This window comes from Nycticebus coucang, chromosome 17 (genome assembly GCF_027406575.1).
Source record: "Nycticebus coucang isolate mNycCou1 chromosome 17, mNycCou1.pri, whole genome shotgun sequence".
Taxonomy (NCBI): domain Eukaryota; kingdom Metazoa; phylum Chordata; class Mammalia; order Primates; family Lorisidae; genus Nycticebus; species Nycticebus coucang.
The window spans coordinates 63,084,838-63,099,415 of NC_069796.1; the positions used below are offsets into that span (position 1 = coordinate 63,084,838).

At 43.4% G+C, this 14,578-nt stretch overlaps 1 protein-coding gene across 2 annotated transcripts in view; it reads right to left on the reverse strand.

Annotated features, from left to right (window-relative positions):
* The window catches only part of ATP10B (ATPase phospholipid transporting 10B (putative)), a 443,089-nt gene that overhangs the window by 43,981 nt on the left and 384,530 nt on the right, over nt 1-14,578 (reverse strand). For both annotated transcript variants that reach the window (XM_053567374.1, XM_053567375.1), the window contains 4 exons: nt 14,185-14,437; nt 12,878-13,116; nt 1,970-2,161; nt 511-1,111 (listed from right to left, as the gene is read on the reverse strand). In XM_053567374.1, the coding sequence (XP_053423349.1) occupies nt 511-1,111; nt 1,970-2,161; nt 12,878-13,116; nt 14,185-14,437 (1,285 nt within the window). The remainder of the gene's footprint in view (nt 1-510; nt 1,112-1,969; nt 2,162-12,877; nt 13,117-14,184; nt 14,438-14,578) is intronic.

The following is a 14,578-nucleotide window of genomic DNA, read 5'->3' on the forward strand; positions in this document are numbered from 1 at the left end:
GAGTTAGGACCACAGTGTACTCTAGGGTTACTGGCCATTCTTGTGCAAAAATTTTTGTGTGGATAATCCATGTTCAAATGGGTTTGGACCAAATTGCATGAGTAATTTGCACACTGCCTGGGCGAAGGACACAACTACAACTTGGATCTTAACCTTACAAAAGCATACTATATAACCTAATCATGTGCCATTCACTTAATCTGAAATTTAAAAAAATGGGTTTGGAAAACTAGAATTTGGAATCAATAAAGGTAAATATGTTTCTCTGCTACAAAACTGTATCGTCTTTACCCTGCTAATGGATGCTGTGATTCTCCAGGTCAAGGAAATGTACAATGCAGTCTGTTTTAAGGATTTTGCTTTGAGGAGAATGTCTTATGGGCCTATATTCTAGCTGGGCCCTACTGGGCAGGTGACATTTTAACTTGGGCTCCTGATTACCATTGATGCTACCTCTGTAATTCCACAAGCAGCCCTTGGTTTCCAAAGCCACAGTGAGACAGGACTCACCGCAGGCTGGGTCTTCCAGCAGGTCCATGATGACCGAGTCAGCGCCCTTTGTGTAGACAATGATCTCCCCAGTCAGTGGGTGCCTTACAACCACAGACATTCTTTTCCTGACAGAATCAAAGCCCAGGGTACAGAGGAGGTCAAAGGTGAGGCAGGTGCCCTGGGGTAGGCGGACGGTCACCTGCTCAGGTGTCCTGGACACCAGCGTGAAGCTGTAGGCATGGGCAGCATGCACCAGGGCCGCCTCATCAGGGCTCTCAGCCTCATAACAGAGCTCAGGCCCAGCCAAGCCGGGAGCCGGGGCTTCCAGCACCTCCTCTAAGGATGCGCCTAACCCAGAGCCCAGGATGTCGCCTTGGTCCCACACGCTGCTCCTGTAGCCGCCATCAGTTGAGTAGCCTCCACTGCACACAGACGAATCGTCTTTCTCATCTGAGTCTGTGGTGGGTGCATTGGCTCCCAGACTCTCCCCAAGGTCTGTGTCAGAGGGTGCAGTGGACGAGAATGATTGGCTGAGGCTTGAAAGCTTCAACCTTTGGAAGAGCTGCTGAATCTTCTCTAAGGACATCCCCAAAGCCTTGGTTGGGGGTGGGATGGTGACCTTGTGGACGAAAGAGGAAAGTAGAAATAATATCAAGCTGTCTTCTGCAGCATGTGAAAGCAATTTCACATATTCAGGCCTTCAGTGATTGTGGGAAAATCTCTTCTCGTCTATGGGCCGCAGTTTACCCAACCATTTAATGAGGGACTTAGGGTAGAGGTGTTTTGGAGCCTGGGTGAGCCTTCTTGTCTGGGTTTCATAGACACAAGTTGTGCCACATACTTATTCGCATCAATGTCCCCACAAGGGAGCAGCTTGGCTCAGAGTTTGTGGAAAATTGAAGACAAATCTACTTTTAGTAGATTTCAGAATATAATTCTACATAAATGACCATCCAGCTGCATTATTTACTGTGAAGAACATCACAGTAATGATTATTTTGGACTCCTATGTAAAAGCAGATTACAGTGTAACAGTGTATACTGTACTGTCACACAGTATTACAGAGTCACACAATACAGTTCTGCCATGTTTTAATTGTACATCCTTTGTTACATTACTCAAGTTATCTGAGCCATCACTTTTTTACTTGCTAAATCCAAGGATGTACCTCACAGAGTTGTTGGACTGTGAAAATTAAATGACAATGCGGGTAAAGTGTTTTGCATAATGCTTGGCACATAGCTAAGTGCTCAGTAAACATTAACTCTTAATAGCCACCCTGTAGACAGATAGACAAAGTTTGAAAGCTACACAAAGAGCTCATAGATAACATTATTCATTTTACTTAAAAATGAGGAAACAAACCCAGAGAGGGTAAGAGACCTGTTCAAATTCTTACAGTGATGGAATGTGACACTGTGGCCAGGACCCAGGCATCATGTGTCCGCTCCACCCTCAACCTTCACCAGTCCTTACCCTCTGCCTGGGCTCAGTGGTTGTGGACACCATGACAGAGTTGCAGATGGTTAGGGCAAGGAAGAAGTCAGCAATGGAGGAGGTGGTAGAGAAGGAAGGTTTGGCAGGTCTGCCATCTGACAAAGACTCCAGCCACAGGGCGGCATCTCGAACCTTGGTCAGGAGGTTTTTATCTGGAGTCACATCTTTTTCCTGGAAGACAAAGGGCCTGAGTGAGAGCCTCTCCTAAGGGGACTGGGAAGGAAGCCCCTCTGGCAGATTCTTTGCAGGAGCTGGGAATGGATGATATGCGCCACACTGCAGTCTATATCCTGCATGGTTCCCTCTCCCACAGGCCTGCTTATTGCTGATTTTTATTTGATTCCTTCTTGCCCCTCAGCCCCACTTGTCCATCAACTACCAGTTCTTCCCTCCCAGTATCTTCCCACCATTTATTCCCCATTCCTGCTGCCTCCAGCTGTGCTCAGACCCTCTGGCCCTTGATCTCTGGTTTCTGCATTAGCCTCTACCTGATGTTGCAGCCTCTCACCTTTTTTCTTTTTAATTTTTCATATGTATGTGAAGTGCAGTCTTCCTAAAACCCCATTTTCCTCCTGGTACTCTTGACCTGAAAACACCTTCAGAAGATCTCCATTGTTAGCACAATCAGCTCATTGACATCTAGATTCTTTCTCAGTTTGCATCTCCACTCCCAACACTCCCAGCGTAGACTCTCAGCTTGGCCCGGTGTGTTCTGTTTATTGCATCCTAGATACACCTCTCCCTCTATGATCAATCTTAGTTTGAAACATCCTCTCCTGTCTACCAAAATCCTAGCTGGAATTCAATAACCATGGGAAACCCCACCTGTCCATGGATCGTATCCAATTAATTCTCTCTTTTTTTTTACGGAGTCACACAGATGTTTCTGCCATGTTTTAATTGTTCTCAACAATTAATTTTCTCTCTTTTTTTTAATTGAACCACAATGGCGGGTTTTTGAACTCAGGATGTCCACAGAAGTAGGTCATGTAAGGTGAATGAGAGAAGAGGGTCATGAAACAGATGAGGACATTTGGGGCTGGGGCGCTGCGAGATCTGGGTCCTACTCTGTCTGAAGAGTGGCAACAGCTCTGCCAAGTGAAATGTTCCAATGCTGGTTCAGTTGGCCAAATCTGATTTTTCAACATGAAGAAGAGATAATGCATAACCCTTTTTTTTTCTTTTTATTCTTCTTTTCTCTTTTTAAATCTCTGGGCTGGATATAACTTATGGGTTTCCAATTTTTTACTTCTACATAGGACTTGCCACTTGAACCATCCCTTTGGAATTCTCTACATATTGACTTATATCTTCTTTTATTATTTGTTTGCTTATTTATATATTTTCTCTCACTCTGTCTCCTCTATTCACCATCCCCAGGGATCTGTTGTGCTGACAGCTTCTCCCAGGTGGTGAGAACGCAAAGACCCAGAAGCAATGAAGCAGAGAGGTGGTGGCAGCGGCAGCAGCAGCCCTGGGCTCTGCCTACCTCCCCACTGGCATCTTGACCTACATTTTAAATTCACTTTTCTTATGTCCATGTTTAAACTCTCTAGAGATACGGTAAAAGCCTCAAAGATAGAAAGTTTGCGTTTTCCATGAGGCTGGATCATCTAGAGCTCTAACTACAGCTTCTTTTGAAGCAGACGCTCAACACACACCAGCTCTCAATAGTTAGATGTGACAAAAGACATTTTGCAGAGAAGCTTTCATGAAGACAGTTTCTGTCAGAATTCAGGGTTCACAGATAAATTATATTTTTGAAGAAAATGAATGGTTGAAAAAGATAGACTGAGGGAATCTTGATTGATTCATGCATTTGAAAACTGAAGGCCAATGAGTTTTACAAATAAGAATCCAAATTGAGATTAAAAAAAATATCCTACAGGAAAAAGCATCCTCAGACTGTTTTTTCTGACTGCCACATGCAGTGATTCCCAAAAGCGTGATTCTGTCCTCGCTGGGGCTGCTACGGAGGGAAAGACACAGATATATCCCTTGAGAGTGGGGTGCACACTCTTCAAGGGTTCCCACGTCCAGTGGGGTTCTCTCCAAGAGTCAACATTCACATTCCAACTTGTTCATACTTTCTTAAGACTACTTCCAGAAAAAAAGTTTACTCATCACAAGGAAGAGAGCCAATAAAACAGCATTAAATCTGCATTTGCTTCCATCACCTGTGACCAGTGATAATGAACTGTCCATACACTGTGGAGTCGTCATTTTGGAAAAGCTTGGGAAAAATGCATATGTTATCCATCCTCGCTGGCTTTGAGTGCAGTTCCTGGTTTTCTCTTCCTTCCTTCCTTCCTTCCTTCCTTCCTTCCTTCCTTCCTTCCTTCCTTCCTTCCTTCCTTCCTTCCTTCCTTCCTTCCTCCCTCCCTCCCTCCCTCCCTCCCTTCTTTCCTTCCTTCCTTCCTTCTTTTTTTTACAAAGTCTCACTTTGTCACCCTTGGGTAGAGTGTTGTAGCTTACAGCTCACAGCAACCTCAAACTCTTGGGGTCAAGTGATTCTCTTGCCTCAGCCTACCAAGTAGTTGGGACCACTGGCACTCTCCACAACACCCAGCTATTTTTAGAGATGGGGTCTTGCTCTAGCTCAGGCTGGTCTCAAACTCTTAAGCTCAAGTGATCCGCCTGCCTCAGCCTTCCAAGTGCTAGGATTGTAGGTGTGAGCCAGCACGCCTAGAAGAATTCAGTCTTTCATAACAGGAGCTCACATGTGTGAAACTCTTCCTACCTTTCCAGGCAATATCAGTTATATCAGCAATCCCCAACCTCTTTGGCACCAGGGACTGGCTTCATGGAAGATAATTTTTCCATGGGCCAGCAGGTGGGGTATGGTTTCAGGATGGTTTCAGTGCATTACTTTATCTGTATTATTATTACATTGTAATGTATAGGAAATAATGATACAACTCACCATAATGCAGAATCAATGTGAGCCTGCAGCTCGTTTTCCTGCAATTAGAAGGTCCCAGTGCTAGTGTCACCGCCACAGCTCTATCTCATGTCATTAGGGATTAGATTCTCTTAAGCAACATACAACCTAGATCCCTCACATGCACAGTTTACAGTAGCATTGGTAGTCCTATGAGAAAGAAGATCATGCCGCTGCTGGTCTGACAGGAGGCAAAACTCAGGTGGTGACATGAGTGACAGGAAGTGGCTGTAAATACAGATGAAGCTTCATTTTACCTAATAGGCCACAGATTGTTACTGCAGGGAGTTAGGGACCACAGATTTATATGATCTTGCCAGATTCTCACAGTCCCAAATTGAGATGAAACTAATCCTAACTTAATTGAAACCCAAAGAGATAGGCTGATTTGACCAATGTCACCCAGTGAGTCAGTGTAAAGCCAGACTCAGAGCTCTGATGCCTGGTCTACTAGTCTAAAGTTTTTCTTTTCTGTGGTTACAGTTAAATAGCTATGTTTTCTTATTAGTGATCTATTAAGGCAAACTCCTTTAACCAGGTTTTAGGGTCTATTTAGCGCTTACCATCAGTTCACCAGCTTCACTCTAGGAACTCTGAACCCATTTCTTATAGCAGTGAGAAGCTGTTCGTGTGGTATTTGTTTCTCTGGGACATCCATTATCTCATTGCATCCCTGCAGCAACCTTGTCTGTCCAGTGCTGTCAGCCTCTCGACCTCTGTATTTCATCTGAGGAAACTGATGCTAGGGAAGTTAAGTGTCTTGCCTAAGGTCATACAGTAAGTGGGAGGAATTTCTCCAGTTGATTCCAGATAGTCTGACTCCAGAATTCATGCTTTTAACCCCCACATGAGGCAAGTCATGAGAAGGAAGTGGACTTAGAGACATACTGCCAGCCAGGGTCTTTAGTATCTGGTATCCCAAACACCATGAATGGTCTTCCACATCTTTAAGCCTCAGCATATAGTCCATGAGATTATAAAGGGGATTATGGAAATCTTCCTTTTTCAGAGAATAGGTTTTTGCTTTTGGGAGGGTGGGGGCAGTGCATGAATGGGATGCTGTTAACCCTCACTCAGAGTTAGGGAACAAGCTTGGAGGCCATCAAAGCCAAATCCCTGTTTTTTCTGATGATGAAATTGAGTGCCAGAGAGGAAGTAAGGGAACTTCTTGAGATTTCATATTGACTTAGGGTCAGAACTGCGACAGCTTTCATACCACCTGACTTCCAGCCTCTTACAATGCACTGCTTTGCTCTAAACTATGCATTATGAATTTCTAAATAGCAACATAGTTAAAATTATTTAACACTTATTTATTCCATGTTCATTTATCCTGGAGTCTGTAAGTGCTGTGAGAACAGATTATCTCTGATGGGTCCATGGTGCCTGGCAGATTGCAGGCACTCAAGGTATTTCTTGAGTGACTGCTATTCAGGACTCTATTTCACTACTAATTAATTCTTGGCATTTCTCTTCCAAGAGAGTATATATGTATTCTTTAATATATAGCAATGCATTAAAAGAAAAGTTTTTTTCTGCAGAGGGCCTACCTCTCTAGCCTCGGCAGACAACCCAGCCTGCAGGTTCCAGAAGCAGATGTCAGCTAAACTTTATTGGGTCACCAAACACCTGCCCTGTGGGACAAGGCTCATCATGATTCCTTTAGCTCCAGTCCACTGGTTTCTCATATGGTCCATTAACATTTAAGAATGTGCGCCTCAGAACACTAAGAAAGAAAGCAGTGTCCTCGCCCATGGCTGGCCCTTTGGCCAACCTATTTCTTTGAAGAAAAAGAAATACAAATTTGTAGGGCTACCTGTTTTCAAATTAGAACTTTGTGGCAGCTAGATACCCAAAAGGTTGCATGTCTTTCTAATGTAAAACACCTGAAGTTCATACAAACCCCCTTCGAAGGAGGTGATTGGTGATTTTCAAGCTCTAACTATACGCTCGAGGGTCCTATTACTATCATTACAGTTCACTTACTGAGAAAGTACAGCCAAGTCAGGTGCTGGGCACGTCCATCATCTAATCATCATAATGGCATTGATATAGTCACTAACATTCCATTTTAATTATGAAGGAAATGAAGCTCATCGAAGTTTAGTAACTTGTCCAAGGTCACAAAGTCACACGTGATATGTGGGGATTTAAATCCAGCTCTGACTGATGCTAAAGCCTGAACCCTTAAACATTATGCCAGCACCTCCCAAACTTTAACGTGCGAATGAATGAACTGGAGTTCTTAGTAAAATGTGGATTCTAATTAAGCAAGTCTGGAGCGAGGCCTCAGCATCTGCTTCTTTGATAAGCTCCCAGGTGGTATTTATGCTGCTGGTTCAAGGACCCCAGACTGAGTAGCAAGGGCCTATGCTACATGGCTATGCTATTGCCCCATTTCTTTCCTGGTTGGGATGTGTTCCAACCCGAAAGGCTGGGAAAAATAGGCCATGCCCCATTGTGCCATTCTCCTCTCAGTTTTAACAATAATGCACCCAAGTTTATATGGGTGCAACCAATTTTACACCCATCACTGATTGGGTGCAGCAGTTGAGCCAGCCTTGGAAATAAACAGGAATCCTGGTGCCCAGGCCTGGAAGAATACCCTCTGTGGATAGTTACTGTGTCTTCATCTCCTCATTCTCCCCTCCCCAGCTTGCAGCTTTCACTTCAGCTCCTGCTAAGAACTACAATTCTCCATCTTCCTTGCATAGGTTGTTTCCTCCCTCAACAGCCTGCACTCCTCACCTCCTCCCCACTAGATGGTCTGCTGTATCTCTGATTAACATTTTATTTTGTCTTAAAACTCAGTTCAGGTGCCAGGTCTCTAGGAAGCCACCCCTGCCACAACCCTATGGCCCAGTATGATGTCACTACACCTCTTCTAAACTCCCAGGGCATGTCCACACCCACACATGTTTGCAAGGACAGCACAGTCCTGTACTCACTGGTGCTCTTCTTGCCCCTTCATTGTGCTCTAATCTTTTGAAATCTGGGTCAATGTTCTATAAGACTTTGTGTCCCCAGTATCTAGCATATTATATGTCATAGTGTGGTTGCTCTCTGAATGTTTGCTGACTGACTGACAGACCAAATAAAGTTTCTTCTAAAGAAATGGAAGGAAGCCAATTCTTCTGTTTGTTGTTGGTGAGGGTCTCAACTGGTACATTTTCAAAAGAATCAATCAAAATAATACTGGCCAAAAAATACTGGCCAATTTTTCCATTATGCTCTAAGAATTAATACTGCAGAAAAAACTCACACATGTTTAAACAGATGATGATGCTTCAACTATCCCACACATTCTAACGGCCATTAATGAAAACAAGAGAAAGCCCTTTATTGAATATCTACTTGTCTGTCTGTCTACACATAGGAGATATTCTCCAAGATTCATTAGGTTAAAAAAAAGCGCAAAATCCCAAACAGTGTGTATGGTACGCATTCATCTGTGGTAAGGGGTGTGCTCACGTGTATGCCACACTCGTGTGCCTCTGCACACCTCTGGGAAGGATACACAAGAGCCCATTAGTAATGATTGTCTCTGAGGTGTTGGGAACAGAGAAGGTGGGTGAGGAATGCTTTCTTCCCATCACGTGGCCTCTGGTTCCTTTCATATACTTAACTCTATGGTGTGTTACTATTCTGGAAAAAGATTTTCTTGGTTGCTGGTGAGCTGAGGCTCAAATGTCGCTTAGAGTAGTGATGTTTTTGTGTGGGTTGAGGTTGTATTTGGTTTGGATAAAGAACGAGAATAGGCCAATGTTAGCACATTTTCACTTATGTAGAAGCACTCTGTTAGGGTAAGATGTTCTCAAATGGGACATAAGTCCATGAATGGCCCAGAGAAAGAAGGGAGTTTCCCAGATCTTGCCAGACCCCACTTCTTGTGGACAGTGTCACTGCAGCTGAACCCTCCACTCCCATTTGGGACACTGGGGACCAGGAGAAGCAGAAATAGGTCTCACCTGTTATTTCCCTGTGTCGTTCCATAATTTCCAGAAAGATTTTGTATGGTTGGCTGATTGAATTGGGGCTCTTATCTAACATTACAGTGGGAGTGTGAGCACGTGGGCTGTCCCGCCAATCTGGAGCAGACTGGGAGTGCTGCATAAATCTCTTCCAAAGAAGGAAAGGAAGGCCAAGGCTAGGGAAAGGAGGCAGAAGTCCAAGAATACCACCTTTGCTCCTCTTTATCGCATTTTCTTCAGGGGGAAGGGATGAATATTCATAGACAGGAGCAGGGGAGAAGTTTGGGGGAGTCTAGCTGGCCCCAGTGCCAAGTTTACAATTAGAAAGATACTCTTTGGCCCGATGGTTCTGAAAAACATTCTCTACGTGACACTTTTAAACCAAATCTTGGCTGCTTACAGATGAGGAATAAAAAAAAAAGCATTTCATTTTCCATCGGCCAGTACTATTAAACACTGGCCCAGAACTCGTCATTTTTATAAGGATATTACTCCCACCTCAAAGCCACAGAGTTTACAGCAGGCGATTAGGTGGTAATCACTGATACTTCCTTATTTTTTACAGTAAAAGAAAAAAAACCCCATGAATTTCATTGTTATTGCTTTTGTTCATTCTTGTTTTATTTTTGAGCCAAGGATGATTTCTTTAGAATGTGATTGAATGCTCCCTGGGGATTTCAAAGGCAAGTTCTGTCTGAGTTCACAAAGGAAAGGTAAAGCACTGGTGGTTCCAAGAGATGATGAGGCCAAAACTGATGCCAGACAGGCAGGTGGCAGCAGGTGGGAGGCAGGTGTGAGAGGGGCAAGCTTAGGGCCTGCCAAGGGTGGGTGGGAGTGGGAGCTGAGGGACCCTGCAGGGGCTGCCACAGAAGCTGTCTAGGGATTACTTTAAGGATCTGGCTGCATCCAGAGGAAATTGATGAGCTGGCATGAGAGCCCTTATGTGGCATAAATCACACCCTTCAGCTAATGCCTTCCAAGCTGTAGAAAGAACCTATATGAGCCAAATGAAGACTGTTTCCTGGAGGGCAATGGTCTGCTTGAAGAGCTTCTCAATCTTGTCTGTCCACTAGAATCATCAGGAATAAAAATAAGAATGCCCAGACCCTATCCTAGACCAAATATACCATCATCTCAGGGGAGAGAGCTCAATAGTTAAATTCTATGAAAACTCCCCATTGCCCTCCATGATGTTGATATGTAAACATTTATTCAAGACAGACAGTTTCCCTTTAGAAAGATCATTTACAACTTCTATTCAGTATCTGTCTACCCAGAACACATGATTTTAAGATCAAATCCTCAAAATAAACTTATGAGCCTGAACGATCATGTTCATTTTAACAATGGGGAAGTTGAGGCTTCCAGTTCAGTAAGTTCACCACAGACACAGAGATAACACATGGGGCAGTTAAGATGAGAGCCTGGGGCTTTGGATTACCAAATGTGCCTAATTTATAGCTTGAAGGGATCTAGCAGATATTATTTGATCTTTAGAACTCTTGGTAAGAATCTTAAGTAAAGAATGAATATTTTCAGTTGATGGAAGAGAGTTAGAAAGAGGGTTAACATGTGCTTAAGGTTACCCAGCAAGCCAATAGCAGGGCTAAAATCAGAACCTACGTTTCCTGACTTTTAGGCCAGTGCCCTCCCTATCAACTACCCAAGGATGCTATTGTCCTACTAACCTCATATTTTCAAGTGACCAGATTATAGAACAGTATACTTAGCTGTTCATAAAAAGAACAGGTCACCTTCTCCACCTGCCCAGGCAGCAAGAATTGGGTCTAGTGTGGTTTCCTTATTGCTCCTGAATGAACTTTGTCAGAACTCGCCTTTGGAATTGCAACCCGGAGCAGGATGAGGACATTCAGAATCTGGAAACATCTCCAGGACAGGTGTGTCCCTCTCACCTACTATCAGTGATGGGCCCTGCATACTAGTTACACTGCCTGCTTCAGGAAGGTGGTTTTTCAGGGCTTTGGAGATTTTTCAAGCTGAACAAGGGGCTGTGAATTGGTGTGTCTTATCTGAGATACACAAAGGAAAGCTTCCTTTCTCTTTCCCATGTTCTGGGGAAAGACATTCTCAGGCACATGGGATACTAGTGATGCCTAGAACTGGAAGGTGCAAAAAGACATATGGAATCTATGCCTAATAAGAATTCAGGAAAGTTCTTTAAAAAATATATAGGAAGAGAGCTGGGGGAAGTACTTTCTGTTCCTAGGGGGGTGAATTCAATTAACAAAGAGAAAGTCTTGATAATAGACATGTCCTGTTGTTACCTCACTTGGGAAAATCAAAAAGGAAAAAAATCCCATGAGTCTTCCCAAAGGCATCTAGGTATCATTCCACTTGTGTTGTTTATGAGGATTGTGTGTCTTAACACACTGTGCTTGTTTTATCCTTGCTAATGCTGCATTTGTGTGCATGACAATAACACAAGAAAGTTAACTTTGTACTCATCCAGCATTAGATGAGTAACAACTCAGAACACAGACTTACATCATTTTTCTTTATCATAGTCAGAAAACACAGTCTGGGGTTATAAATACAAGTACCAATATAAAAAATTCTTTTCATGGCATGCCAAGTTAAAAAAAAACCCTGGCACCTACAATTGATATGTACCATGATTGCAAATAATGTTTAACATATATAGTTTTTTTTTTGTGTGTATTCAAAACAAAAGAATTAAAGAAAATTGGCTAAAAGGATCATTTTTATAATCTAGTTCCCTTATGTTAGTATGTGTCTTTTGCTCAAGATAAATGGGGCTCCCTGTGGCCTTTTCTGCAAGTGCATGAATTCCAGATGATGTATTCTTACGTTCTCTGGAGAAAGAGCATATTCATAAGAAAGAGGAATAGGACAGTAGCCAGAAGGTCTAGTTTTGGCCTTGACTTCTGAGGAATGCTGTGTTATTATCAGGGGAGGAGCTTGGCTTCTTCACTTGTTAATTGATGTTTGCAGATGGCTGTCTTAATGGATCAAACATGAAAGGACGCAGAAAGTCCCAAATCAAATTCACAAACTTGAATGCCCATAAGGGCCAAGTAGTTAACCTAAGGTAATGACACAGCTGGATAATTTTGACATAGATATTATTTGCTTTATAACTATTGAAGACTAATTTTTTATTATCAGCAAAAAGCATATTCTCCCATTTTTCTTTAAACATAAACCCTACAGATTTATCTTCTGTTTTTCTACTTTGTAGAAAGATGGGCATAACAAGTATTTCTCATCTCTCTTAATTGTATAATCTTTCCCCCTCTCTCTCAAGGTCTTGCTCTGTTGCCCAGACTGGAGTACAGTGGCACAATAGTAGCTCACTGGTGCCTTGAACTCCTGGGCTTGAATGATTCTCTTGCCTCAGTCTCCTGAGTACCTAGGACTACAAGTGTGTGCTAATCTGTATGTACCTATGTTGCTTAGGCTACTTTTGAATCCCTGGCCTCAAGTGATCCTCCTACCTCAGCCTCCCAAAGTGCTTGGGTTATAGGCATGAGCCAGGTCTTACTTATATGATTAAAAAAATGCATAACTAACATGCTAATGGCTCTCAGCTCAGAGGTGGGATAAACAGAGAAGGTGGTGGGGAAGAGGCCATGAAAAAGTGAACATGGCACACCCAGTCTAAGTGGTGTGGACTCCGCAATTCAATCCGATTATTGGCCTGAGGAAATGCTGGCTTAGTGTGTAGTATTTTTGCAACTCCATTTTTTAAAGAGAAGCCAGAAATCTATACATTTACATAAAATATCCTGATTTCTAAACATTGAGTATTTCAAATGAACAAATATTGCTTATGCTAAGAAAGCACACACGTGGACTTTATACAAGACTAAGAGTACCATTTCGAGAGCTCTCGAGGGTTTGTACAATCTTTTCTGTTCCACATCCCAGAGTCCTTTCCCATCTCTTCCCACCACAGAATACTTGATGTTTAATGAGGAAAAGGCAGGGACTTACTATGGAACTGCTGAAGGCCACAGGGGGCTGTGAGTTTTCATAATGCCCCATGGATCTCTGTCGGGAGTGGCCCTGGATGGGCACACGGGCACTCTGGCACCTCCTCAGAGGCTGGGCACTTTTTTGGCCTCTCATAGTTGCTGGGCCCTGGGCCCATCTGGCTGGGAAGGACAGGCATTGGTATTGGGTCCACTCTTCACTGTCTGTATCCATCTCCTTTGGGGTCTCCAGTCGCTTGGCTGCAAGAAAGGAGTCCTGTTATTGCACCAGTTGGAAGTTGGTCAGACCATGGTTGGGTGACCCTTGACTTGGGGCCAGGCAAGAGCACTGGGTGAAGCTGCTCTGGAAAACTGGCAATGGGGCTACTGAGACTAGGGAGAGATGGATGCAACTAAGTCCTGCAGATTTAAATCCTGGCTCTACTGCCTACGAATTCTGTGATTTTTGAGCTTTGACTTAACCCAAGTTTCTATTTCCTCAATTAGGGTTTCTTAAAAAACACCTAACTCACTGTGTTGTCTTGAAGATATAATGATATAATGTGTTAAAGTGATTAGGATACTCTAAGTCCTCGTAGTTGTAGCTGTTATCATTATTAAGAAGAGATTAGGAGCTTCCACATAAATAGTCAACTGTCACCATGGGAAAAGGGATAGGGAAGTCTATAATACTCCCTCCTCTCTCTTTCTCCATCCTTTTTACCCAAAAGTATGAATGTTGATCTCTAAGAGAGAACTAAGTTTTCTGAGTTACAGAACTTAGTTAGAAAGTGTGTGTGTGTATGTGTGTATGTGGCTGAGGGAATTAGGCCATCTTTATTATTATGGCCACCTACAGATAACAAGTCTAGGCATCTGACAGCCCTATGACCCAAATGCAAAACTGCCTCAGGGAAATCATTTTCTGGATCTGTCATACCTGAGTGTGTGCCTAGACCTGTTTTGACATGTCTGGTAAGGTAAACCGAGAAATTCCTAAACCTTAGTTGTATGATTGGCACATAATTGGGAAATGTTTCCAATCCATTGCTCATAGGTAAAAACCCTACCTGGATTTTTGGTATGGTACCAGGTAAAGATCAACTGGGGGTGCACCATGTATGGGATTGCTTTCTAGCCTTTGTGAACAGATGGTAGGAATAGCACTGATCAGTGACAAGGAGGACCACAGGGATACAAGAAGCAACTTGCCAAAATGCCACACAGCCTCTTTGGGGAGCCAGGATTGTGTCTGTCATCTCCTGTTCTCTCAAGAGAGCTAAATGTTTCTTTTAGGAAGAGGGACGGAGGCCTTTGGAGCCCTCATACCATTTTCTTGGTGAGAATACTCGCTGCCCATGATGGTGCAACGCCGAAACACCATTTTGTTCTCTGTCAGCGTCCCTGTCTTGTCTGAGAAGATGTACTGGATCTGACCCAGGTCCTCAGTGATGTTGAGGGCTCGACATTGAATGGATGAATCGGTCTCTTCATCATACAGGTCAAGGTCATTGTGCAGGAAGAATACTTGCCCAAGCTTCACCAGCTCAATGGACACATACAGAGAGATCGGGATGAGCACCTGGGGAGAGATGGATTCCCACTGAATCAGAGACCAGGCAGTTTCCCACTGCAGAACCCTCCTGGCAGGTAGAAGACAGCCATTTACCCAATCACAGGGTAGACTTCCTCTCAGAAATTAAAGGTCAATGACTGCAAGTCT